The sequence below is a fragment of the Brachyhypopomus gauderio genome, unplaced genomic scaffold (assembly GCF_052324685.1).
Source record: "Brachyhypopomus gauderio isolate BG-103 unplaced genomic scaffold, BGAUD_0.2 sc93, whole genome shotgun sequence".
Taxonomy (NCBI): Eukaryota; Metazoa; Chordata; class Actinopteri; order Gymnotiformes; family Hypopomidae; genus Brachyhypopomus; species Brachyhypopomus gauderio.
In genome coordinates this window covers 402,918-428,553 of record NW_027506914.1, presented here as the reverse complement: position 1 = coordinate 428,553, position 25,636 = coordinate 402,918, and the positions used below count along the sequence as shown (strand labels likewise).

General features: G+C 43.7%; 3 protein-coding genes across 14 annotated transcripts in view; 1 reads left to right on the top strand and 2 right to left on the bottom strand.

Moving 5' to 3' along the window:
• The first annotated feature begins 9,564 nt into the window (after positions 1-9,564).
• Positions 9,565-10,358, top strand: LOC143495144 (gap junction beta-7 protein-like). The gene has a single exon (XM_076992431.1). It carries the CDS (start codon positions 9,575-9,577, stop codon positions 10,334-10,336), a length of 762 nt encoding a protein of 253 aa, XP_076848546.1. The 5' UTR covers positions 9,565-9,574; the 3' UTR covers positions 10,337-10,358.
• A 5,453-nt stretch (positions 10,359-15,811) lies between these two features.
• LOC143495172 (uncharacterized) lies at positions 15,812-20,277 on the bottom strand. Its single transcript, XM_076992467.1, has 3 exons — positions 19,955-20,277; positions 19,675-19,771; positions 15,812-19,486 (listed from the first exon to the last, which is right to left on the bottom strand). The coding sequence occupies exon 3, from the start codon at positions 19,434-19,436 to the stop codon at positions 16,692-16,694; it is 2,745 nt and encodes a 914-aa protein (XP_076848582.1). The 5' UTR covers positions 19,437-19,486; positions 19,675-19,771; positions 19,955-20,277; the 3' UTR covers positions 15,812-16,691.
• Positions 20,278-21,785: 1,508 nt separating this feature from the next.
• The window catches only part of LOC143495129 (zinc finger MYM-type protein 4), a 48,826-nt gene continuing 44,975 nt past the window's right edge, over positions 21,786-25,636 (bottom strand). For all 12 annotated transcript variants that reach the window (XM_076992402.1, XM_076992403.1, XM_076992397.1 and 9 more), the window contains 6 exons: positions 25,104-25,233; positions 24,529-24,680; positions 23,607-23,721; positions 23,252-23,500; positions 23,000-23,117; positions 21,786-22,383 (listed from right to left, as the gene is read on the bottom strand). In XM_076992402.1, coding sequence (XP_076848517.1) covers positions 22,176-22,383; positions 23,000-23,117; positions 23,252-23,500; positions 23,607-23,721; positions 24,529-24,680; positions 25,104-25,233 — 972 coding nt within the window. In that variant the 3' untranslated portion in view covers positions 21,786-22,175. The remainder of the gene's footprint in view (positions 22,384-22,999; positions 23,118-23,251; positions 23,501-23,606; positions 23,722-24,528; positions 24,681-25,103; positions 25,234-25,636) is intronic.

The window sequence follows — 25,636 nt, the reverse complement described above, 5'->3', positions numbered from 1 at the left end:
TCACTGTTAAAGCAGATAAGCTATACAGAGTCACTGATAAAGGAGAACAGTTGGTACTTCCACAGGATCTCAGGGAGGAGGTACTTAGGCTGGGTCACTCAGACCCTTGGGCAGGTCATTTTGGGCAAGCCAAAACCTTTAGCCGTATAGCCCATAGGTTTTATTGGCCATGTCAGTATACAGATGTTGTTAAATTTTGCAAAAACTGCCCGGAATGTCAGCTTATAGCACCCCAGAGGAAGTCAGACAAGGTTCCTATGGTGAATATGCCTATAATAGATGTCCCTTTTTCACGCATTGCGATGGATGTGGTGGGGCCACTTCCAAGATCCAGGAATGGCAACCGATACATTCTTGTTGTGTGTGATTATGCTACAAAATACCCAGAAGCTTTTCCACTTAAAAAAGTAAAAACACGCCAGATTGTCAATGCTCTTATTCAGCTCTTTTCTAGAGTAGGTATACCAAGAGAGATATTGACAGATCAGGGCACAAACTTCACTTCAAAATTCATGAAAGATGTGTACAGCTTGTTAGGCATTAAAGGCATTCACACCACGCCATATCACCCTCAAACTGATGGTTTGACTGAACGCTTCAACAAAACTCTGAAGCAGACTCTGGGAAAACTGGTGAACAACAGCGGAACAGATTGGGACACATGGCTGTCATATGTTCTGTTTGTGTACAGAGAGGTGCTCCAAGCTTCGAGCTTCTCTTCAGTCACCAGGTGAGAGGCCCTCTGGATGTCTTAAAGGAAGCATGGGAAGGTGAGAACAGAGAACAGAAGCTGAACGTCCTAACACACGTTTTGAAGATGAGAGAGATGAGGCAACTGACTGATCTTGTCCATAGGCCCTTTTCACAACAAAGCGGAAATACGTCACCGCCGGGTAAAACAAGTTCCTGTACTCGCAGAAGATAGTTGTTGTCAATTCACCTCAGCATGGAGTGTGTATTTACTTCATCCCTGTCATCGCTGCTGAGACTGAATTTTGAAGACGTTTTCAGGATCGTTGGAGAACATTCAACAATGAAGGATTCCAAGTTGAATAGAGGCTACAAATTGTTTGTAGTAGAATTTATTCACTCATATAGGGTTGCCACCTAGGTCTGACAAAAAACAAGGACACTCATACGCGAACGTAAATTGTTGACGGGGGGGGGGGGGGGGGGTGGCGAACGTAAAATGTTACCTTGGTGTAAAATGAACACAGCGAGAAAAAAAAAAGATTTAAAGTTTGCAGAAACAGTCTAAATAGTAGTTTGAACTAACCTAGTGAAAACCAGGACATTAAATGAATTTTTTTTTTTTTTGCCGGGACCGAATATTAAAAAGAAGGAAAACCAGGACAGCGACGTGAAAACTGGGACAGGTGGCAACCCTACACTCATACCAGGGTAAGGTGACTTCAGCTAACACTAGTGTGGTAACTAACTAATATTTAAGGTATAGCTATTTCCATTAGTCATCCTACAGAGTGGTAAAACAGTCTATATTGTTATGATATATATTATAATATTACGAATGATACTGACAGCTTTAGTTCACAATATCTACCTAGGTTAGCAAGCCGAGTAACGTCAGCTATTGATTGTTTGGTTTACATCAGTATCAATAAAGTTCATGACACACACCAAGTTATTAAGTGTTGTTGTTTATTCAGTGTCCAATATAGTCGACAGCAAAGTGATGGTCAGAGCTAGATGAGCTAGATGCTAGCGGATCAGAGCTAGTTTCAGAGCCGGGTTCAGTGGAACAGTTCCTGTCCGCATTTGAAAGAGCAAACTCTGGGCTGGGAGTAGACGTACGTCCACCACGAACCACGAACGTGTACTCCCAGCCCAGAGCTTGCTCTTTCAAATGCGGACAGGAACTGTTCCACTGAACCCGGCTGGGAACAGCACCAACTTTTAGCCGCGAGCTTCCTGCTATGTAGTGTGCAGCAGTGAAATGCTGGCTACACACAAAGGTACTTCCCCTCCGTATCACAAAGTTTTCCCTTCATCTCTCCTAATTGCACAAACCCATTTTCTTTTCTGCTCGTCGTCAGCCGGAAAACCATGGAAACTGAGATACGGCTGTTTTTGCTTCGAGATCGAGCACCCTGGTGCACTGCAAAAGCTCTTGTTATTTGACTCTGCCATTGTTTAGTGTGTAACGGAAGTAACTTTACCCTGCGACGAGAGCTTCTGGAAGAAAAAATGCGGAAGTGTGAAAAGGGCCTATGCAAATGTGGCAAAGACTCAAGAACATCAAAAATACTGGTATGATAAAGCAGCAAGGAAAATAGTGTTACAGCCAGGACAGAAAGCACTAATCCTACTGCCCACCAGTGACACAGGACTTTTGGCCAAATGGCAGGGTCATTATGAGGTGCACAAAAAGGTTGGAGAGGCCACTTATGAACTGTTAATGCCCGATAGAAGGAAGAAGTTACAGAGTTTCCACATAAACATGCTGAGACCATGGAATGAGCCAGACACCACAAGCTCAGAACAAATGTGGATTAGAGCTGTCGAGGAGGATGAGGAAGCCCTGGAGCAGTACTTTCCTACAGGAGGTGCAAGCACAGTTCTTCCAGACATCTCCCACCTGAGTGCACAGCAGCAGGGTGAATTACGACAGGTTATTCCACCCAAACTGTTTTCAGAGGAACCAGGACGCACAGGCATGACCCAACACAGCATCAGAATCACCAGACGAGCCGATCCGACAGACCACAGGGTTGCCAACTCTCACGCATTGAGCGTGAGACACACGCATTTGACCGTTTTCACACGCTCTCACGCCACACATCCGATATCTCACGCCAAAAAAAAATCTAGTTTATTTACAGATCCACATATATGATTCAATGAGTTACTAGTTCGCTCTGGCGCCATCCACCGGCGATCGACAGATCGCGATATAATACTTAATTTGTGTCCATTTTATGTTCCCACCTCCTCACCCCCCCAACAATTTACACTCGCCACCTCCTCCAGGTTAAAATCTCACTCCAAGCGAACGTCAAAAGTTGGCAACCCTGAGACCACCTGTAGAGTGCCAGCAAGACTCGTCCATGAATTGAAAAAGGAGGTAGAGATGTTGAAGATGGGCATCATTGAGCCTTCAAACAGTGAATGGTGCAGCCCCGTCGTCCTAGTGCAGGGATGTCAAAGTCAAATACACAGAGGGCCAAAAAACCAAATTTGCTACAAGCCGAGGGCCGGACTGGTTCAATGTTTATTAAAACATATTGAAATGATTGCACATAGCCTATTGAACCAAGACCTAACAGTGTATATTATTTAATGCTAAAATGAATAAATCAATATTTTCTTATGGATCTGTCAGTAATTTCAAGTGAAAACATTTTTCAACAAGCAAACAGATAAAAACAAACTTCCTTCAAAGAAAACATGTCCTGTACATTAAATGAATGAAGTCATAAAGGTTTGAAAAGTGCTGGAATTTAAGCTAAAGTACTTGAAAATGTTTGAAAGTGTAATTACTTCGTTTCACAACAAATATCTGTCTGACTGAACAGTTCTCTTGTATTACGTTAACAAATATGAGCCTCTTGTAATTCCAGGACGAAACGAGAGAGAACGTGAAGACGTTAAGATTGGGCGTTTTGAAAATAAACAACCATTAAATAATGTGAATAAAAAGCAAATTATTTCAAATAATTTTTAATATATGTATAAACATTTAACTTTATTAAGTTTAACGTGCTGGTGCGCGCAAAGTTACAAAATTCAAGAGGTGCACGACCTCGCGCACGGGCGGAGCCACTGCGATTACGTCATTTTCGCCGCGCAGACCCTCGCCGCTTGTGTGCGCTGCAGTGACTTCGCGGGCTACCGTTGCATTGTGAGGAATGTAGTGTTTGTGCGTGCAAAACACCAGCGGGGGGTCCGCGCGGCGAAAATGACGTAATCGCAGTGGCTCCGCCCGAGGGCCTCACGCGCTGTCGGTTCTCGAGGTCGTGCACCTCTCGAATTTTGTACCTTCGCGCGCGTCATGTTTTCAGGGTTTCTACAACCCTGAGGTGGAATTCAAGCACTTGTATGTCATTTCAAGGTCCATTTCAATATTTTCCAGCATGTTAAACTTAATTAAGTTAAATATTTATACGTATACTCAAAGTGATTCGAAATAATTCGCTTTTAATCACATTATTTAATGGTGGTTTATTTTCAAAACGCCCAATCTTAACGTCTTCACGTTCTCTCATGTTTCGTCCTGGAATTACAAGAGGCTCGTATTTGTTAATGTAATACAAGAGAACTGTTCAGTCAGATAGATATTTGTTGTGAAACCAAGTAGTGACAATTTCAAGCATTTTTAGCCTAAATTCCAGCACTTGTCAAATCTGAAACACACTGAAACACAAAGCAACATTAAAATTGGTCAGGTAAATGTTCATTCCCCTGTTTTGAGGGGTGTTTCTACCACATATCGTTTCGGAGAACACTGCAGTGACGCTCGCAAAAGTATAAACGCCTCCACCGTTCGCGCAGGTTCGCGCGAGGTGGGCGGAGTCACGCGCTACAGTCACTCGCGAAAGTATAAACCAGGCTTAAACCAGGCTTTACACTCACCCCCCTCCCCCCCCTCCCCGCTCAAAAACTTACACTCGCCACACCCCCCCTCCCGCTTTGGTCTTTGGGCTAGTTTAGGCTTCTGAGGGGGCGGATTTTACACTGACTTTGGGCGGGATATTTTTGTAGGACCTGGCAACACTGGTTCTAATAGTAATTAAATATCATCCAGGGGGCCATAGATAATCAATTTGCGGGGTGGATCTGGCCCGCGGGCCTTGACTTTGACATATGTGTCCTAGTGCCAAAGAAAGACGGAGGCTTACGCTTCTGTGTTGACTTTTCAAAGTTGAATGCAGTATCAGCTTTTGATCCATATCCTATGCCAAGAGCGGATGAACTCAGAGAGGCTAGCGAAGGCCAGGTTTTTGTCTACAATAACTAATAATTGCTGACTAAATAACTACATACAATTTCTAAATAGCTATCTAAAGTAATCTCATCACTTTTACATTTATGACATTTGGCAGACGCCCTTATACAGAGCGACTTACATTTTAATCAAATTTTTATACAAGTGAGCAATTGAGGGTTAAGGGCCTTGCTCAGGGGCACCTCAGTCATGGCCTCAGGTCTGGGAATCGAACCCGGGACCCTCCGGTCACAAGACCAGTTCCCTACCACCAGGCCATCACTTGACATGGTTACTCACAATCGTAGATGAAGACATCATTTTGGAAGTAGCTTGGCAACTGAGAGCCACCATAGAGTCTAGTACAGGGATGTCAAAGTCAAATACACCGAGGGCCAAAAAACTAAATTTGCTACAAGCCGGGGGCCAGACTGGTTCAATGTTTATTAAAACATATTGAAATGATTGCACATAGCCTATTGAACCAAGACCTAACACAGTGTTTATTATTTAATGCTTAAATGAATAAAGCAATACTTTCTTATGGATCTGTCAGTAATTTCAAGTGAAAACATTTTTCAACAGGCAAACAGATAAAAACAAACTTCCTTCAAAGAAAACATGTCCTGTACATTAAATGAATAAAGTAATAAAGGTTTGAAAATTGCTAGAATTTAGGCTAAAGTACTTGAAAATACTTGAAATTGTAATGACTTCGTTTCACAACAAATAGCTATCTGACTGAACAGTTCTCTTGTATTACGTTAACAAATATGAGACTCTTGTAATTCCAGGACGAAACATGAGAGAACGTGAAGACGTTAAGATTGGGTGTTTTGAAAATAAACAACCATTAAATAATGTGATAAAAAGCGAATTATTTCGAATCACTTCGAATATATGTATAAATATTTAACTTTATTAAGTTTAACGTGTTGGGAAATATTGAAATGGACCTTGAAAGTGACGTACAAGTGCTTTAATTCCACCTTGTAAAGGTGTATGAACCCGTCAAATATGACTTTGTTTATTGCGCTGAGGCGCGGCACGCGCAAAGTTACAAATTTCGAGAGGTGCACGACTATGGTGTCAAAATAGGACCTAATGTTTTGAGAATCAAAAAATAGAATCCATAACCAAGAAATTACGTTTTGTAATTGAGAAAACTGTCGTTAATATTGAGAGTTAAAAAAGCTGGTTTGTAAACACAATATTTATGTTTTCAATAGTCTATTTTGAGTCTAATATTCTTGAAGAATCCGTTTTCGTTTTCGTTGTGCCTTTTCTCATTCGCGCTTCTCTCGGTCTCGCTCTCGCCTCCAGAAGTTTCTCGCTTTTGAATTTTGGACCTGTTTTTACATGCCATTCTAAACACACACGATTACAATATACAACAGGGTAGTCGTAACTCCACAACAATCTACTTCAGTCTATCTACTGTGGGTTACTAAAATAGATAATCGTTAAAAATAGCTGATATGAGAAAACATAAACACACATCTTGCCTGTGTTTGCCGGTGTTGTGCCGAATTCCGACTCCCCTCGCGTGCACGCGCATATAGACGCTTCAGATGATAATCGCCATTTCCGTTGTTTCTATGCACAAATAAGGACTAATTGTTAATGATCTACCACAGGAAACGATGCAGCATTATCTATATCCAAATAAAGACACTGATTCACGGGTGTTAAATATTTTAATAAAATGTAATGTACGAGGTTGGTTGTTTCCGTAGCACTCAGGAGGATCGAATGCCTTTCAAACTAAGAATTACGAGAACAGTAACACACTTGATATACCGAAGTTCACCTCCGACTACGTGACCTCGCCATATTACTTTGTTCCACGTCATTACAGACAACCGTGCATCTTATATATCTAGACCTAGAGTGCTCAGTGAAATAAGTTATAATCACAGTACTCCCCTGTTAATCAGGGTGGGTTCGGGTACTGTGATTATAACTTATTTCACTGAGCACTCTAGGTTTGTCCTAGCTACATAATAAGATATATTTAGGTAATAATTGTCTATTTTATATTTTATTTTATAAAAAATTTAATAAGTCAGGCTGTCATTAAGATATATAAGATGCACGGTTGTCTGTAACGACGTGGAACAAAGTAATATGGCGAGGTCACGTAGTCGGAGGTGAACTTCGGTATATCAAGTGTGTTACTGTTCTTGTAATTCTTAGTTTGAGTCGGAATTTGGCACAACACCGGCAAACACAGGCAAGATGTGTGTTTATGTTTTCTCATATCAGCTATTTTTAACGATTATCTATTTTAGTAACCCACAGTAGATAGACTGAAGTAGATTGTTGTGGAGTTACGACTACCCTGTTGTATATTGTAATCGTGTGTGTGTGTAGAATGGTATGGGTGGGCGGGGCTTAACTCCTTCAGCCAATGACTGTGTAAATCCCGCCCACCCGTAAAAACAGGTCCAAAAGTCAAAAGCGAGAAACTTCTGGAGGCTAGAGCGAGACCGAGAGAAGCGCGAACGAGAAAAGGCGCAACGATTACAAAACATAATTTCTTGGTTATGTATTCTTTTTTTTAATTCTCAAAACATTAGGTCCTATTTTGACGCCATACACGACCTCGCGAATCGACCGCGCAGTGACTTCGCGGGCTACCGTTGCATTGTGGGGAATGTAGTGTTTGTGCGTGCAAAACACCAGCGGGCGGCTGTGGCCTGCGGGCTAGTTCTAATAGTAATTGAATATCATCCAGGGGGCCATAGATAATCAATTCAATTCAAGGGCCTTGACTTTGACACATGTGGTCTAGTACATACATGGACAGATAGGGTGAGGGACCGGGTTTTCTATTGGTTGCAGTCTGCAACGTCACCACTAGATGCCACTAAATCTTACAGTCTGATCCTCATCAAGGCTTATTATCTCTTCTTTAGGCTTAATTAGCAAAGAACATACCCATCCATGACTATTGAATAGTTTCAGTTTTTGAATCCGTGTGCAGCAGCAGTAACAGGTCATATAGTTGGTAAGTGAAACATATCTAGAATCATTATTATATATTTTTAAAACTAAAAAAAAAATTACAGTCACTGTATTATTACTGTAATGTTCTGTAACATTTTCAGTATGAGTTGCTCACGTACTTTAAGAATAATTAAGAATATATATTCTGAAATATGTCCTCTGCATGCTACATTCTTTTAGTAGTCTTTACAAAACCTAAATAGAAGCAGGCTCATTTTGTACTAACCTTTACCTATGTCTGTGTGTGTGTGTGTGTGCATGTGCAGTTACTAAAGTTACCCAAATTGTTTTCGCTCTAGAAACCACATGCTATGTTTCAGCTATTTATATAAGATAATTCTAATTACTACATATTAAATGTCCAATAATGGGAGATTTCAAATAAAAAAAATAATTTCTAAAATGAGAGATTAACATTTAATCTGAACCTTAAAATATCAATTGCACCAAATTGTTACAGCAACCATAATATACAAAGCTGTAGCCATTGTTGTAATATAGACAAATCTGTACTGAAATAAATAACTACTGTTCTTTTATCTTTTAGGTATGTAATTTGTTTGGTTTAGCCTTTACATAGTTTCATTTTCAGTTTTACATGGTTTCAGTTTTACTAATACATGTTGACAAGAAGGCACCACAATCTATGCATCAAGGTTCTATGGTCACTGATGGATTATCAGTTTCCATTACTCACTATGTAAAACAGACACAACCACTGACTGCCCACTACCACAGGATCTAGCCTCACACACAGTGGCATATGCTGGTTTTTTAAAGGTGTATTTTCCTCACACACTCTGCATTTCCCACATAAACATAGTTTACACAGACTTGCCTTCTCAGTTCCTCATTATGGACTAAATGACATCACAGCCTGTCAGATGTTGCCACACCTGAACTTGTTCTGCCGGTTTAGTTTTTTTGCAGGGGTTTAGTAACTGGTATACCGCTGTTGGCTTTTGATTCCATAACTTGTTAGAGATGAGGAGAAATCACCATTGCATGCTTCTACCTAAATGCTTTCATGATGTATCACCGTAACGTGAACTTTTTACATTTTGCATCAATTTCACATGAAAGACAAATAACCCTAACTTTTTATGAGTAGTGTAATGTAATGTAGTTAGCAATAAATGTACACATTCAACTGCTAAAAGAAAAATAAACTTGTTCTGGCGTTTGGAAAAAATGCTGGGTCATTATGGGAAATGTAGTACCTGTGGTGAACTCGCATAGTGGTGTTGTTTCTGCTGGGTAGTTCTGCTCCACAATCCAGGTTAAGCTTTATGGGGAAACATTTTGCTGGGGTAGGGTCTCTCACCCAACCGCTTTGGTCTAATACAAACTCTTCAGTAACTAATTAAAAAGATAATCACTATCACATAAATTGAAATAGCTAAAGCCCATTAGAGTTTGAATTTAAATTTAGATGTGCAAATTCATGACACTAATTGTCAGGAGACTATCTGACCCAAGCTATGATGTCCTGTTTTTCTGACTATAGACTCTATTCCTAGTGTTTTTGTAGTGTAGTGGTTTTGTTCAAGCAGGTATGTGTTTGTCAGTAACTGAGTATTTATGGTACCTGTTTGTGTTTTAGAGAACTGGCTCTGACTGAGGATGAACTGGCTGGGACTTCAGAACCTCATCAGTGGGGTGAATAATTACTCCACCATGTTCGGCCGCATGTGGCTGTCCATAGTGTTCATCTTCAGGCTGCTGGTGTTTGTCGTGGCGGTGCAGAACGCATGGAACGATGAAAACAATGGCCTGGACTGCGACACACACCAGCTGGGCTGTGCCACCGTCTGCTACGACAGCATCTTCCCCATTTCCCACATCCGCCTGTGGGCCCTCCAGCTCATTTTTGTCACCTGTCCATGTCTCATGGTAGTGGCTCACGTCAAACTTAGAGAGGAAAAGAATAAAAAATATCTACAGTACCCCATGCCAGGGAAGAAGATCGGTGGGCTGTGGTGGACTTACCTCATCAGCCTCTTCTTCAAAGCCGGGTTTGACGCAGCGTTTCTCTATCTTCTCTACTATATTTATAACGGGTTTACCTTGCCTCATCTCATCAAGTGTGTTCTGAAGCCGTGTCCTTACACGGTGGACTGCTACATCTCTCGGCCCACTGAGAAGAACATCTTCACGTGGTTCATGGTGGTCACCTCCGTACTCTGCATCCTCATGTGCTTCTTTGAGATGATCTACCTTATTGGGAAACGGATATGCAGAGAGATCCTGAAGAGCCACAACAGTGACTGGAAGTGTGACGCTATGCTGTATGAAATGAGTAACCAGAAACCTCTGAATTCAAAACATTCAACAACAGATACTCCCCTGCCCAGAGAACATAGAGACAAAGTCATCGTCACATAAAATAACTTAGTGTGGTGGTCCAATATATAAAGCACTAATATATATCTTTCACTCTAATACAAATACATTTTTCTTTAATTTTGGACTATTAATTGTTGTCTATTAACATTATAATAGGTTTGTTGGTCAAGATTTAAGGGAAACTTTCCAGGTAAAATTCCTAACCAATTGCCAGATCCATGATTTGTTAAAAACTGGATGAACTCCAATACAAATAGCTTAGCACCGATCACCATCCAGTTAAGGTTAATGCGTAGGTAAATCTTACATAAGCTTTGAACAACTTTAGGACCACCAATTTAACTTCAGAAGAGGAGAATGTATTCCCAGAAGAGGAAGACCTTGTGTAATTAGAAGTTCCCTGGGGCTTTTAACGTATAAAGTAGCAGTAGCCTGATTTAAGCGCTGGAAGATGTGCAGTTCAGTGCAAAAATGCTTGTACTGCAATTGCTTGTACCTTAAAGGCCCACCTTTGACTTGAATACATGTGTTAAACGCATTGTAGGAAGCTTGCTACCAGCTTATATTAACGTAACAGTGATGTAGCCATCGACTTTGTTTAGCAACTGTATTTCAGTATGTGCTGTCCTTGGTGTGTTCTTGAGCTAAACTCTTTGACCGAATCATTTTTTTCTGCACTGCCATACTGAGCCCTAAAAGTGGCCCCTTGTATGGTAGTGTACTTGACAATCCAAGGTTATAAGTACAGATACCACTACTTTTGTAAAGTTTACATTCATTATAAGTACAGAGACCACTCCTTTTGTAAAGTTTACATTATCATATTCATTATCATTCTTTATAAGTACAGAGACCACTCCTTTTGTAAAGTTTACATTCATTATCATATTCATCATCATTCATTATAAGTACAGAGATCACTCCTTTTGTAGAGTTGAAATTCCCCAGCCTGATGTAACTTTATGAATTTTGTATGACTTCTTTAAAGCATGCTAAAATGGATTAGGTCAGTAAGACATTATGCTGCTGTGACGCGCGGCTCGTGGCGAAGGATGAGACACGGGATCCTTGCTTTTCGGAACAGACGTCACTTTAATCAACATATAGATTGCGCAATAGCGCACGGAGAACAGATATACACACACAACGTGTAGACAACGACGAGCACAGGACACTGCGCGAGCGCACATTAAATAGACAAACCACAGTAGCCCCACGTGATCACGAGACGATTCACAGGTAAGACTTATTAATCACACAACAAAACCCTACCCACGTATATACACTGACGCAGACAAAGCACGTGGACTACGTTGACACACGCCCAAAAGGGAGGGGCCGGGGTCCTCAACGTGACAGCTGCTTTTGCATTAAACATTTATAACATATTTCTGTGATATACCTTGCAATATTGTGAATACATCAGCAACCAATATTATATTCTGAGTACATAATGTTGTTAATACTTAAGTATTTAATACTCATTTTGTGACGGGCGGGGGTGAGCAACAAAAAGGAAGCGATCACGCCAAGTCTCAGGGAAAAAGGATGGTTTAATAGAAAGTGTGCAAACCTAAAACCCGTGCACTATCTCCAAATTAAGGATATAATGACCAGCGGTCAAATGGTACAAAGACAAGACATATATAGGCAAACAAACGACCCTCAGGTGAGACGGATCACGGGCTCCGCCCACCTGAGGGACGCACATGACGTCACCAGACAACAACAACAACAGCCGCTGTGGACGGAGGTGGCCGGTAGGGGGCCGCCTCACCGTGACAGACCCCCCCACCAAGCCGCACTCCCCTCCACTGGGTGTGTGGCACACAGCGGCTGCACACAAAACATGAAGGGGCAGGAAGGCAGAGACAGGCAGGAACACACCTCCTGCCGTCCAGGAGCTGGAACATAAAACACAAAACATTAGGCAGCTCACCTCCCCGGGCGGGACCCTGGACAGACCGGGCCGTTAACACCACAAAACCACGCCCCGGTCGGTCACAGGGCCCTCACGCCCTAACCGGCGTTTAGCCAGAGAGCCCCAGGGTGTGCAGACGAGGAGCTACGACTCCTTTGTCGTCCTTAGTGTGTGTGTGTGGGTGCAGGTTACCTCCCCGAGGCGTGGCTACCTCTCCTCCTGGACCTACCTCCTCCCAGAGCTGACCCCGGCCCTTGGCTAGGGGTCACCCCAGCCTCCTGGGGAGCCAACCCCTCCCGGGGCCCCTCATCGCACAGTGGACTCCTCCACCCAATCCAAGAGGGGCAGAGACCGAGGCCTAGAGCACCCCCGACGCGGGCTAGGGAGCAGCCCCAAGGGCCTCCTGGTCACCCCGGGCAGGAGGGAGGATCTCCATCTCCAGCAGGATCTTCTCAGACCAGAGCCCCATGGTCCCCAAACATCCGGGGGCCCCATCCCTCTAGGGAGGGGCTCTTCCTGACCAGGCTCCGGTCACCCCACAACACAAGTGGGCTCCTGCCAGGTGGAGACCCCCACAAGGTCCAGGAACACCACAACACCGCCAAGGGGAAGCACCTGCACAGACACACACACACACACACACACACACACACACACACACACAAACACACACCAACATAGAACACAAACGCGCCTCAGACGCCCTCCGTGCCATACCCAGTGGCACGGGACCACAGCCGGTCCCCCCCCAAACACACATTTAAGGGGAGGAGCATGCGTGGAATTACATGTAACAGTTGATAACACGCTAGGACAAAACACACACGCAAATACTAGACAAACAAAAAACGGTGTACAAACAGACAGACGGAACCCATCACATGCGCGCTCTGCTTACACAAACACACAGTGACGCGCGCCGCTCAGAGTCGCAGTCGCTCCCCACATTAAACACACGACACACGGGGAGCGAGGCGACAGTGACGAGCGGCAACCGCGTCACACATAAAACATTCAACATAGAACATAACGAGCACGCACACTGGTCCACACGTCCGTCGACACGTACACACATTCAAAACACACACGAGAGTCCACCAGGCAGACACCCTGGTCATCGCCGTGCCACATTCACACAAGCGCACGGCGGAACTCCCGCAACATACAACGGACACGAAGAGCTGTCTCAGGGCAGACTGCCCTGGTCCTCGCCGTGCTACACACACACACACACACACAAAACACAAAAGCACGGCGGAGCTCTTCAAACAAAACACCACGCAGACAAACACTTACCACGAGACATGACCACGAACGAAGGAGAAAGAAAAAGAGACTCGGCGGCTTCCGAAGGGTGGCTGGTCATTCTGTGACGGGCGGGGGTGAGCAACAAAAAGGAAGCCAAGTCTCAGGGAAAAAGGATGGTTTAATAGAAAGTGTGCAAGCCTAAAACCCGTGCACTATCTCCAAATTAAGGATATAATGACCAGCGGTCAACTGGTACAAAGACAAGACATAAATAGGCAAACAAACGACCCTCAGGTGGGCGGAGCCCGTGATCCGTGATCCGATGACGCACATGACGTCACCAGACAACAACAACAACAGCCGCTGTGGACGGAGGCGGCCGGTAGGGGGCCGCCTCACCGTGACACATTTTAATATTCAAATAAACACAATACTATTGGACTTAATATTGTTATATTTAATATACCTAATATTACCTAATATGTTAGAGCAGCTGAGAGTGGGCATGTTTAGGGATATCTGTTGCTTGAAGCAATTCTATGGCACTTTGGAAAATATGTGTTTTATAAATAAAATGTATTTGCTTATTAATTACTTTCCAAAGGAAGTAACGTAAGGGTAAAAGAAGCGTGATATTGTTGTGGTGAATAAGGTATGTTTACATGACACTAATTAGCCAGCACTGTTTAAAAAATTTTTTCCAATTCAATGCTCACTGCAATAAAATGGTAATTTATATGTAGCTGTGTTTTGTGTGTTTTTTTTATTTTTTCAATCAGAATGCACACGGCTAGCCTTGTGTAAAAGGGGTCGAAACACACAGTGTGCTCACAGGCATCCTTCGACATCTGAGCCCTTTGCTTAGCTGTTCTTAGCTGCTCTTCTGCGCACTCTCCGTTTCTAGTGCTCCTGCACACCTTTCAGTTCATTCATTCCTTTCTCTTTCAGTCCAACCACGGACATAGCTTTGGAGGGGGGACATGTCCCCCCACTTTTTCAAAAGCCGGTTTGGTCCCCTGCAATTTTTACGGTTAAAAAACCCCAAATATTTAAATAGCGATGAATGAAGTGCTAGGACCATGTCGCCCATCCCCCACTCCACACCCCACACTCCACACCCCAGTTCTCAAGCCATTTGTGTGCCCCCCCCCCCACCTATGAAATCTAAATTACCTCCATGAGTCCAGCTCTCCACCAGCCTACACTGCTTCTCGCTTGCAGTGTCTGCCTGGGCCGGGGACGCCTTCATTTACACTTTACATAAGCCCCATGCCCTCATCCTCTGCCTTTTCTGACCAGTCATTACCTCCATCCTCCTCTTTAGCCAAGCAGTAATGAAGGGTTGAAAATCACACACACATTCTATTTCTTACATGTTTCTAACAGCATGCTTTCTTTATTTATAGAGATTTCATTCAAACCTCATCTAACGCCTGGTAGGTAATCAAAACTTCAGCAATTGCCTAATCGCAATTGCCTAATCGTTTTACCTGATGAGGTGTAGGTAGGTAAAGATGAATTATAAAGCCTGCCGAATCAATACATCGCACTGACCTGAGAGCTCACAGCACACACTCACGGGTCCACCCACACAGCTGAGCCCTCCCACACATGTGCCCTTGCTTCGGCTCACACACACACACACGGACGCGCTTCGCCCTCCCACACACACACCAGCCTACAGCCAACAATATTTTTCTCCAACCTTTCTTTTATTTCTCAGTTGTACTCAGTTGTACACTCTGCAGTCAGGAACGACCAGCCGGCTAACCAGGATTCCTTAAAAGTTCGACTGCAGACTGAAGTTTGTATCAAGGACAGCTACAGGATTCTTAGTGAAAGCGAAAATAAATCTGTGGATGGACCCTGAAAAATCAGAGTCAGGTTGCTGAGAACACAGTGGGGAACAGATGGAGAATACCACACTGAGCACAATGTGGGTCACCGAGAAGCAACCAAGAGTGTCGGCAAACCCTCGTAGCGCAGACATGAGAACACGGCGCGGTGCGATATGGCCCAGTTGTTTTATGCTGGCCCACAATGCATTAAAATTTGGCCTCATTAAGAATGAACTAATTAATTTGGTCTAAAATAGCCCCCTCTAGCCCCCCTATATCGCCACAAGTACCCCCCCCCCCCCCCCCCCCACATCGCCTCTAACCCCCCCCATACAATACACATGAGAAATCAAACATTACTAGGCCACGAGACAGATGGAGAAGCAGAAGAGTGAGGATGAGGAGGAGGAGGAGGAAGAAGGGAGGCTTCTGCACACAAGATCTTGTTGTATTTTCAGCTTAGTAAAATAAATAAATAAATCAACAGAAAGGCAGGAGAAAGCCAGATATATCCCTGGTATTTCACATATGCTTTATTGACAGCTCAGACAGTACAATAATGCATTTCTATTGCCTTGTTAATATGCTTACAGACAAAATGTCATTCTGTAAACACTTGAGTTTTGAACTGTGCCATCTGAATTCAGCAAATACTGAGCAGCACTGAGCACTGTGCACTGAACGTCATCTGTACAGTACATGGTGTTCGTCATAATCACATCTGTACAGTACATGGTGTTCGTCATAATCACATCTGTACAGTACATGGTGTTCGTCAATCACATCTGTACAGTACATGGTTTTATTCATCACATCTCTGTTGTATGTATTCACCAACAATTCCATGTGTTCCGACAATCATTCTGAAATCACCCCAATAACAAAGCATTAATTACTGCCCTGCAGATTATACAGTACATAACAAATATAGTTTCTTTTACATGACATCCTATTGCACTATAGGTTTTAGTTAAGAACAATGTTCGTGTTTTCTGATGAAAACCCTTTAAAATTCACAATCACAACAACCTATTAATAGCCAGCTTGGGCAGTTTATCATAGTCAACATAAGCAACAAATGAAGTAAGTCATCAAAACAATAAACAAACAAAAAACCAACCTAAGCAAATCACAATGACGTAGGTCTGAAGGTTTAAATACTGCTTAAATAAGAGACCTATAATGCAAAACAATGGAAATAGGTTTTGCAACACACCATGTCCCTGAAAACCACCTCTACCAAAATGTATGATAATTTATTTTATTATGAAGACATGTCTCTCAATTTGGAAATGATCAAAACATCTTAGTTTCTTAAATAAGATACAAATAATGTGCGGGTTTCTAAAATGTGTTACAGCATGTTTTCCCACTGCCAGAATAGTTGTTAGGATACAGCCTTCACCTCTGTGTGTGGTTCTCCCCCCTGTGTGTGCTGTGAAGTCACCTCAACTCTCTCCTGGACAATAATAGCAGCCACCTCCCCACACCGGCAAGAAATATGCTCTGCTTGGTTGTCATGGCATTCTCTGCCTGGTTCTGATTGGTCATCACTGAATAGTCTTTGAAGGACGTCCTGTTCCAGCTCCTCCCAGTGGTCCCATGCAGGTTTGCCCGACACAGGTTCAGGGTCAGAATCAGAAAGGTCTGTGTCCCAGTCACTGTCTCCAACTGTAGAGGCCATAACAAAGTCTGCCCTGGACCCACTGTCTTCAGAATCAGAATCTTTGGAGTCACCGTACACAGAATGGCCTTCTGCAACCAGCAGGTGACAGTCTGGGGCAGCCAGATACACAAAGCTGTCAGTGGACAGGAAGTCACACTCATCAGGGTAAGGGCAGGGTTTTGTTAATGGAGCTGGGGGTGAGGGCTCTTGTGCTAGAGTTGATGCCTTTTCCTTGGGGGGAGGGGGCACGACTGAAACTGCCAGGTAGACAAAACTGTCTGTTGCAACAAAAGGATCCACATCACCGATGTCTAATAAAGTCCCCTTGACGTTGTGTTTGGAGGGAGACAGAGGCAGAGGCACATCAGTCTTTGATGTGTTCACAGTGTTATGAATCTTTTGGCCAAGAGATTCACTGTCCATGGACTTTGAGCCCAATAGTGAAACTGTGCCTTTGGTTTTCATTTTTTTTGTATGAATTTCTTGGCATGGACCCTTGCTGTCAGTTCTCAACAAATATGGCTGCCTCTTATCTAAAATTGAATGCTTATTTATTTCTGATGGATATGACACAGTCACTGTGCAAATCCTTTGTTCACTCTCTCCCATGTTAGGTGAAGTAATACTTCCAAAGTCTAGCTCAAGCATAGATTTGTCACCAGCAGAAGTAATGTCCTCTTTACTGGTCTCACTGCGATTGGACATGTAAACACCACTGGAGTCTGAATCTAAGGTTAGATTAGAATCTGGTGATCCAGTTTGCCCACATTTATTCCCCAGCTGAGTCTCGGTTGTGTCAAGACTCAAGATGGTTGGAATCGTAGGTTTATCAAGATTTTTTCTTATTGGCTGTGTGACAATAACATCGTTTTTGTTATCCTTTAACTGTGTGTCTGACTCATACAGGGGTAGATCGAGGAGTTCTGAGTCTAGAGAGTCCTCTCTGCTTAATCTCTCAAGTTCCAGCAGGTCTTCAGCACCGAGCTCTGAGCTGGTGGCAGAGGGGGCCTGAGACCCACCAAATCCTGTTGGAGGATTCAGGAGTGGCCATCGCCTCAAGGAGCCTAAATTCTGTGAATCTGTGTCTTTCCATGTTTCATCCCAAAGTGAATTAACCATCTCCAATACAGCCTCCCAGTTCTCCACCTCACACTCTGAATGGGTGTTATCATCACCGCTCTCCTCAGCCTTTTCTTGAAGAGGTGCCATTTGGCCTATGACTTCCTCTTTCATCTCAGTTTTGAATGAGCCACTTTTGCGCTCCTCTATCTCCCTTAAGATCTTCCAGTCTTGTAAAGAACATTCCTTCAATTCACTTTTTAACATGGATTTACCCAACTGCCCCTCCACTTTTCCCTGGTGCTCAGGAAAGGGGGAAAGACGTGGCATGGGCTTTTTGTCAGACACACTCCGTAAAAGCAGCGAGGGCAAAGGGGGAAGAATAGGGAGGTTGTGGACCGCACCGCCCTGCCTCACTGTCCTCCTCCGTCCAATCAACCTCCGTGGCCAAGTGGACTCCATTGAAGTTGTACAGACTGTAGGGGACTTGGAGACCTGTGAGTGTAACAGGGGTGCGGTGTCATTCTCTGGTGGCTCTGGTGTGGCAGGTTGAGGCTCACTAACCGGCTCAATAGGCTTTGGTTTAAAAGTCTCGAAGACCCTCTCTTTCACCATGATCACATCCCCCCTGTTCTCATGCTCTTTATCTCTTTCTCCTTGTATCTCAGTGCCACACATGAGACCACTCACTGACAGTTCTGAGAGTGGAGGTCTGGGTGACGTGGGCTGGGTGGGGAGAGACTGTCTGTGGAACTGCTGATGGTAAGGCAGGGGAGAAGGGGAGAAGAACACAGATGGGGTGTGTGTGCCTGTAGAGAAGGGGGAGCCAGAAAAGGGGGAGATCTGAGGGGAGGTGATGCTGTTTGGAAAGAAAGCCACCCCTGGGTTTAAGAAGTTCTTTTCTCCTGGTGAAAGTTCTAAAGCATCTGGGAACTTGGGAGGTGTAAGAACCTTCCATGAGTGCCGGCAGAGGTTATCCTTCTTGCCACTGTCCTGGAGGTGATGCCTCTTGTTCATGGATCCACCAGGAGCTGAAGAACATGACACACTTGGAGAAGCTGACCTCACGAACCCTCCTGGAGATCTAAGCTCATCATTGGCCAGCTTCAGTGAGTCAAAAATAAACCTCTCATCCAGTCTTCTCCCACCGGTGAGCAGCACAGAAGACCTGGTATCAAACATGTCACCACCCAGGGAGCCATTACTGGAGAAGTCAGTATCTCGACCGATCCTTGATCCCAGAGTGCTGTGGGCGGAGCCATGGTCAATCTGCTCATTTATACACATCGTGTCATAGATGGAGCGTTGGGGGATGTAGCCGTCTTCATTGTAGCCTTCTCTCTCCGTCTTCTTTGAGCAACAAGGACTCTGGCGTAGGCAGCCTGGACGACTCAATGGTTTCCCCATTGTATAAACAAATGGCTGTTAGTACGCGTCCAGCATAGGCAAGGTGTTCACTGGTGTAAAATGTAAACAGTAAAGTTGTTCCTGTTAAGCACTTTCCACCACTTTGGATTAATAATTTGCTATTTATGGTGGATTTCAAGCAGTAGCTGAGGAGATGAAACTTTCAGTTAGAAAAGTGTCAAATATGCAATGCTGTGAACACCTCTACGTAAGAAAGACATTCTTTAAACATACGTACGTTCCACTTATCCACAGCAACAACAAGTCGAATGGAAGCAACTTCATGAGTTTGTCAGGCTCATGGTCATGCAGATGCAGGAGCTCATCCCTATAAACTGGTGGAAATAAATAGATGCACACCTATCAGCACATCTCTCCTGTGCAGGCTCGCGATATTCACCGTCTGTTCTGCTCAGCAAACTGAGCCGATGCTCCTGGCACATGTACCGTACTTTTAGAGTCTTACATCCAGCGGGTCAAACGCTAAAAATAAACACATAAAAAAAGAGAAAACTCACTGCTCTTTATGATCCAAATTTGGCATCAGCCTTTTCCAGGGTCTCCGGCTACTTTTCCCCTTCATGGTGATAATCATTTTGATCACTTCCATTATTGTGCATTAGGAGACTCTCTCCAGAAATCACAGCATCAGTGCCATAACAGATGGGCAGCCCCAGCACCCCAGCGCCCCACGCCCCTGCAGTCCATGTGTGGAAACGGTCCATGGAAACCAGGCATAGTCCGCAGTTGTATCGCAGCCTGTCTTCAGAATATTATCCTGTCTCATACAGAAATACTGATGGTTTGACAAATGGCCTCCTATTTCTACACCAACGCCAGCTCCCTCTCTCTCTCTCTCTCTTTCTCTCTCTCTCCCTCCCTCCGTCTGACTCTCAGAGATTCCCCTCCCCCAAGTTCTGACGCTGCTCTGAGGCTTTTGCAGTTATCAGGATCACAGGACTTTTTCCTCTTTCCCTTTGCTTTCAGGCATTTTATCTCAATTTGGACTTAACGTCTAACGAGATAAAATCTGCATAAGCAGCACAAGGAAAATCAGACTCCCTACACTGTTTTCTACAGTGTTTCTACGCACAAACTCATTTACATAATCTTTCCTTAAATTGGAGCAAACATCTTTAGGTATCAGCATACAAAGATTCAGGATGAACAGTTAGGTGTAATGGATAATTATTACTGTCAAAAATGACCGTGTACTGTCAGTTTGCCTTTGTTTGCTTCCTCGTCCTCACCCACACACACTCTCACTCTCTCAAACTGGCTTAGTCGACACCTCTTGTGGCCCGTGCACACCCACACACACACTTTAGCTCGGGATACAGCAGCGTGATCTCTGTCGCGTTTCCCCCATACTGGTCACAAACACCTTCATCTCCAATTGATCAGGCGTCTGTGTAAACGTGGGGCAAAGATTTTACTCTCCAGCCCATCTGAAAACGCAACTTCTAAAGAACCACATCACATTGCTTCACCAGAGCAGCTCAACTACGATTAAAAGAATGAAAAGGTCAGTTTAACAAATAGATATGAGATGGGACAATGTGTCTGCATCTTTTCCATTTCTGCCATTTCTTGAATCCTGCAGAATCCAGCACAGCACAAGCAAAAAGCCCCAGACTCGGTTACCATGGTAGCAAAATGACAATTGGCCTTATATCGTAGGCAGGCACTGGATGTATCTGCACATATCTGAATAATCCTGTGTGTAAACACGGCAGGACTGATTTGGCCACTCTTATGACCATGTGAAGATCTTACCACTTGAGCTCATGCAGTCTTAAGATCCAATGATTTACTCTTGCGTTCCCTCGTCTCAGAAGGATATAGCATTTCACAAAAAGGCCCTTGTTCTAAAATTACTTTAATGCAATATCAAATTAGGGCAGTAAAAGAAATCTTTATTTATTTTCTTAAAAAACAAAACAAACAAAAAACCCCCCTGAGAACTAGTCATAATTCTTATCCGAATCCAAGAAGGAATTGATCATAAAATATAATTTTGAAAAGCTATGGCACTACAAGTATAGTGTGCGAAATTATAATCCAGAACTATTTTTGACTCGTGAAAATATCCATGACTTTATAGTTCTATAGAAAGCAATAACAATTACGCATTTATATCTGAAAATGCAGTAAAGAAGGATAATTGCTTTAAAAGCTGCTGCACATCTTATCGGGCTGCATCCAGTGTATTCAGAAGCCAAACATTTATAACTGCTTTACATATGTATGTGTAGCAGCACGATGTGGGTGTCGCCAGTTTTTGAACACTCTTAGTAAGAAAGTACAGCTGTGAAAATGAAAAATGACAACTCTGCAATTCTTGGTGTCTGCAATCTAAACAGGATCTTCTTTAATCAAATGTAATGAAATGCTTCAGAGACTAAGAAAACGGTACATAAAATGACAGTAAACCAGTCATTAAGTAGATGATGCATCGGTTACGTTTGTAGCATCACAGTAGCATCACCCCCCATCTTACAAGCAAAAATAAACAGAAGTGATTTAATCCACAGTTGTCCATCACTTTCCTGTTATCATTGTGCTCCAGCACTTCAGTATACTGCAGCTCCTGCTCAACCCACGTAGTGTGTAGGTGCCTGCAAACGGCCCACGATTAGTCACCGTGCCCCCCCCTCCACAATGTCACGTAGCTGTAACAAGGGCAGTCGGTGCATTACAGCGTCATCTTTATAAGGTTCTCCCGTATGTGCCCTGTGGCTATGAGCTCTCATCAGAGGAGGCGGACCACTGCTGCCCCGCCCGGTGTCCCAGGTGCACATCCCGTACGGCGAGGGCGCGTGTGAGCATGCTCTCCAGCGTGCTGGGCTCCAGGGCCTGGGCGGAGTACCACAGGGGGCTGTCTGGGTGACAGGAGCTCAGGGGCTGCAGGTAGAACAGGTCTGGGCGGTGCTTCACCGAGTCGGGGCTGCGGAGGGCAAAGGAGATGACCCTTGAGTGACCCCAAACAGGAGGTGCTGCTTATGACATCAAAGTAAGACTACAACGTACAGACTAAACATAAGGTCCAGCCTGAACACCAGTTCAGCGCAAACCAGAGAAAGAGGAACTGAAAGGACATGTGCCTTAAAAATGGAAGTCTACCAAATAAGAGGCTGATTCAGACAAGGTTCACTACATACACACATTAAACTAAATGTCTTGGCAGCATATGCACACGCACACACGCACGCACACACACACAATCACACACACACACACACACACATATATATATAGAGAGAGAGACATTAAAATATAAAAAATTATAATGCAGTAGTGCAGTATTTAAACCTTTAAAGCACCTCTGTCCAAAAACTTCTGCTTCTCTGGAAACGTTGTGTATTTCACTATAATTTTAAATATGTTTTAGCGATTCCCATCCATGGTGGCAACACTAAAATCTCTACAGGCCTTAACGTTTTCAGCAATATGATTTGTGCATTGAATCATTATTCAGAGCATTGTTCAGAACAACATTGACCAGCTGTATTGTGCAGCTCTCCTCCCATAGAGAACGGGTGTTTGATGATGTGGGCTCTCACCATTTAGAGAGGTAGAACTCATACAGGCTGACAGGACAGTGTAAGGGATTCTCAGTGTTCTCAGGCATCTCTTGGTAATCTTCATTCTCTGCTTCTCTCTTGCGTTTTCCAAATACAACTGGAATCACAAAAGTAAAAAAAAAGAAAAAGAAAAAAGAAAAAAGTTATTACATGCAGTTGACCAGCAAATGGATGTTCAGAAGAAAGCTCCATGACAAAGCGGGCCGAGCCATTCCCCTGCCCCATACTCACCTCGCTTCTCGACGTCTTCATCCTTCTCGGTGAACCTGAACCTCAGGTAGGAGACACTGCGGTCCGTGGTGGTCCTGGAGCAGCGTGTGACGTGGGAGAAGGACAGGCGCTGGTGCTGGGCCACAGTCTTCATGCCCAGCAGTTTGACCCCGAAGAAGAGCAGCGTGTTGAGCAGCACGAACGGAGATAAAGCCCCCAGCTGCTTGCACTCCCACAGGAAGCTCTCCTCCACGCGGGACTGCAGGAAACCTGCACGCAAACGCAGGGCCCCGCAGCTCAGACGCACATTCAGAGTGAGAGTCATCACCTTTGATGAGGGTGCATCAAAGGACATGTAGTATAAAGAATGTATTACCACTTGGTGGCAAGGTGAGCTCCCAATCCTTGATCAGCTTGGTGATGTCTGAGGTGAACTGGCTGTACAACGGATCCATGAAGATATTCTCAAGCCGCCCATTTTCAAGTAGGTGCTGTATAATGGGAGAAAAGAGCAAACACAGAGATACAATTACATGGAAACCGAAGAACAATTTCTCAGGCTATTTCGTTTGACACATGATTACTATTCTCCGATTTTCCCAAAAAGGACAATATGTATATGGAAAAGGAATGGCTGAATTCTATTCAGAATAAACAGAGGAGGTTGGGAAACGTATTCATGAACATATTTGCCCAGCTCAGAAAATTATACGATTTAAGCAGGTGTGAACACCAATCAAACATGCTGTAAGAAGCGACATGTTCTTTCCGCTTAGCCAAAACTGGGTGAGCAATACAAACGCAACAGTGACAGGTGAGAGAAAAACAGGCTCAAAGTGGGAGTACATGCTAATGCTAAAGCTACTGGAGCATGGACAACTGCATGTGATGTAAGTCGAGTGCAGTTCTGAGCAAGGTTTGAGACCTCCACCCTGTTGAAACGTTTCTGCTGCTGTTAAACATACTTCAGTGAGAATTCTCACTGCCCTTCAGTATTGAATATTTAGCGCCTGCCTCTTATACAAAGACTGAACAAAAGATATTTTCAACCATTGGGAAAGACAACCCACACGTACCATCAGACTCACGCATGGATGTTTTGTAAAAGTCAGAATTGAGACACCCACTACAATGAGAGGTAAGTGCAGTGGGAGGAGCTTTCTGCTCATGCCAATATCACCAGAGGGTTAGAACCACTATTTTATAACCACGGTTTTATAACCACTCGGTTAACGTGTGGTGATGTGATGTCTTGTGTTAGTAATGTAAACAAAGGAAAGGAATTCAGAAAACCAAACCTGCTGGATGCCCAAGCAGAGATAGTACACGCTGTCAGGTGCGTAGGTCTGACCGCTTGGCCTGCGAACCTCGCAGATGAAATGACACAGACCACGGCTGAGCTCCAAAGAGCTACACTGCAGCACATCCTCCTTCACGGTCAGAGGGCTTGCTGACAAGGACACACAGACGGAGGTGGGATTAAAGCACAGTTTAGCTAAACCCATGTTCTGCTAGGAATGAGATGTTTTTACTGACAACAGATATTAAATTACAAAGCAGTGATGCTGACAGATAAAAAGATACAACTGTGATGTTCTCTGTTCATCTTGCATACATTTTTTTATGATTATAAATGCAAACCATACATGATACATTTGCATAATTTTTCTAGGCTTTGTAACTGTTGGTGAAGTGTAATTTATTAAATCTTTCATAGATTTCTCAAGAAGACTAATCTGTGGTCATTTTTCTTCACACTGTAGAAAAGATTTTGTCCCAAGACTGTTGCTCAGCAACAGTGCTGTTACAGAAAGCATCAGCAACACTCACACTGGCAACCACACATGACAAAAGCCTCACAGAGCACGCTTACCAGCGTCTAGGAGCACTCTCCCCTGGACCCAGGACTCCCAGGACTTCACGCCATACATGTGATGGAGTTTGGAGCTGGATGGACTAGACTCCTCACTGCTCTCCAGATCCGTTACCAAACGCCTCCGTCCCTGCAAGATGGACACAAGTTGCAAACCATTTGACAATGTGACTTTTCCACAGCTAATCAAGACAATTAATATTCCACGGGTTTGGACTGTGAGAGATTTAGTATTTTTTGGTAAAAATTAAGTACTGCATGAAGTCCCCCCCCCCACATTAGACATGCTTCTTTAGCAATGACCGTGTTAAATCAAACTAGTTAAACAGCTTTAGCAACTCAATATCTCAAGTAAAAATACATACACAATTAAAGACTGGAAAATTACACTAGAAGTATATTACACTGCTATTCCCTCACAAGCAATTTTGATTCATTTTAACCAGGAAAATTGCAAAATAAATTCAAAGAGGTTGATTAAGGCTGGGCAAATCTCAACCAGTCTGCTCTTTGTTAGATACTGTAAAAGTGAT

Coding starts and splice junctions, on each gene's coding strand:
- LOC143495172 (XM_076992467.1), bottom strand. CDS start 19,436: ATGGGGAAACCATTGAGTCGTCCAGGCTGCCTACGCCAGAGTCCTTGT.
- LOC143495144 (XM_076992431.1), top strand. CDS start 9,575: ATGAACTGGCTGGGACTTCAGAACCTCATCAGTGGGGTGAATAATTAC.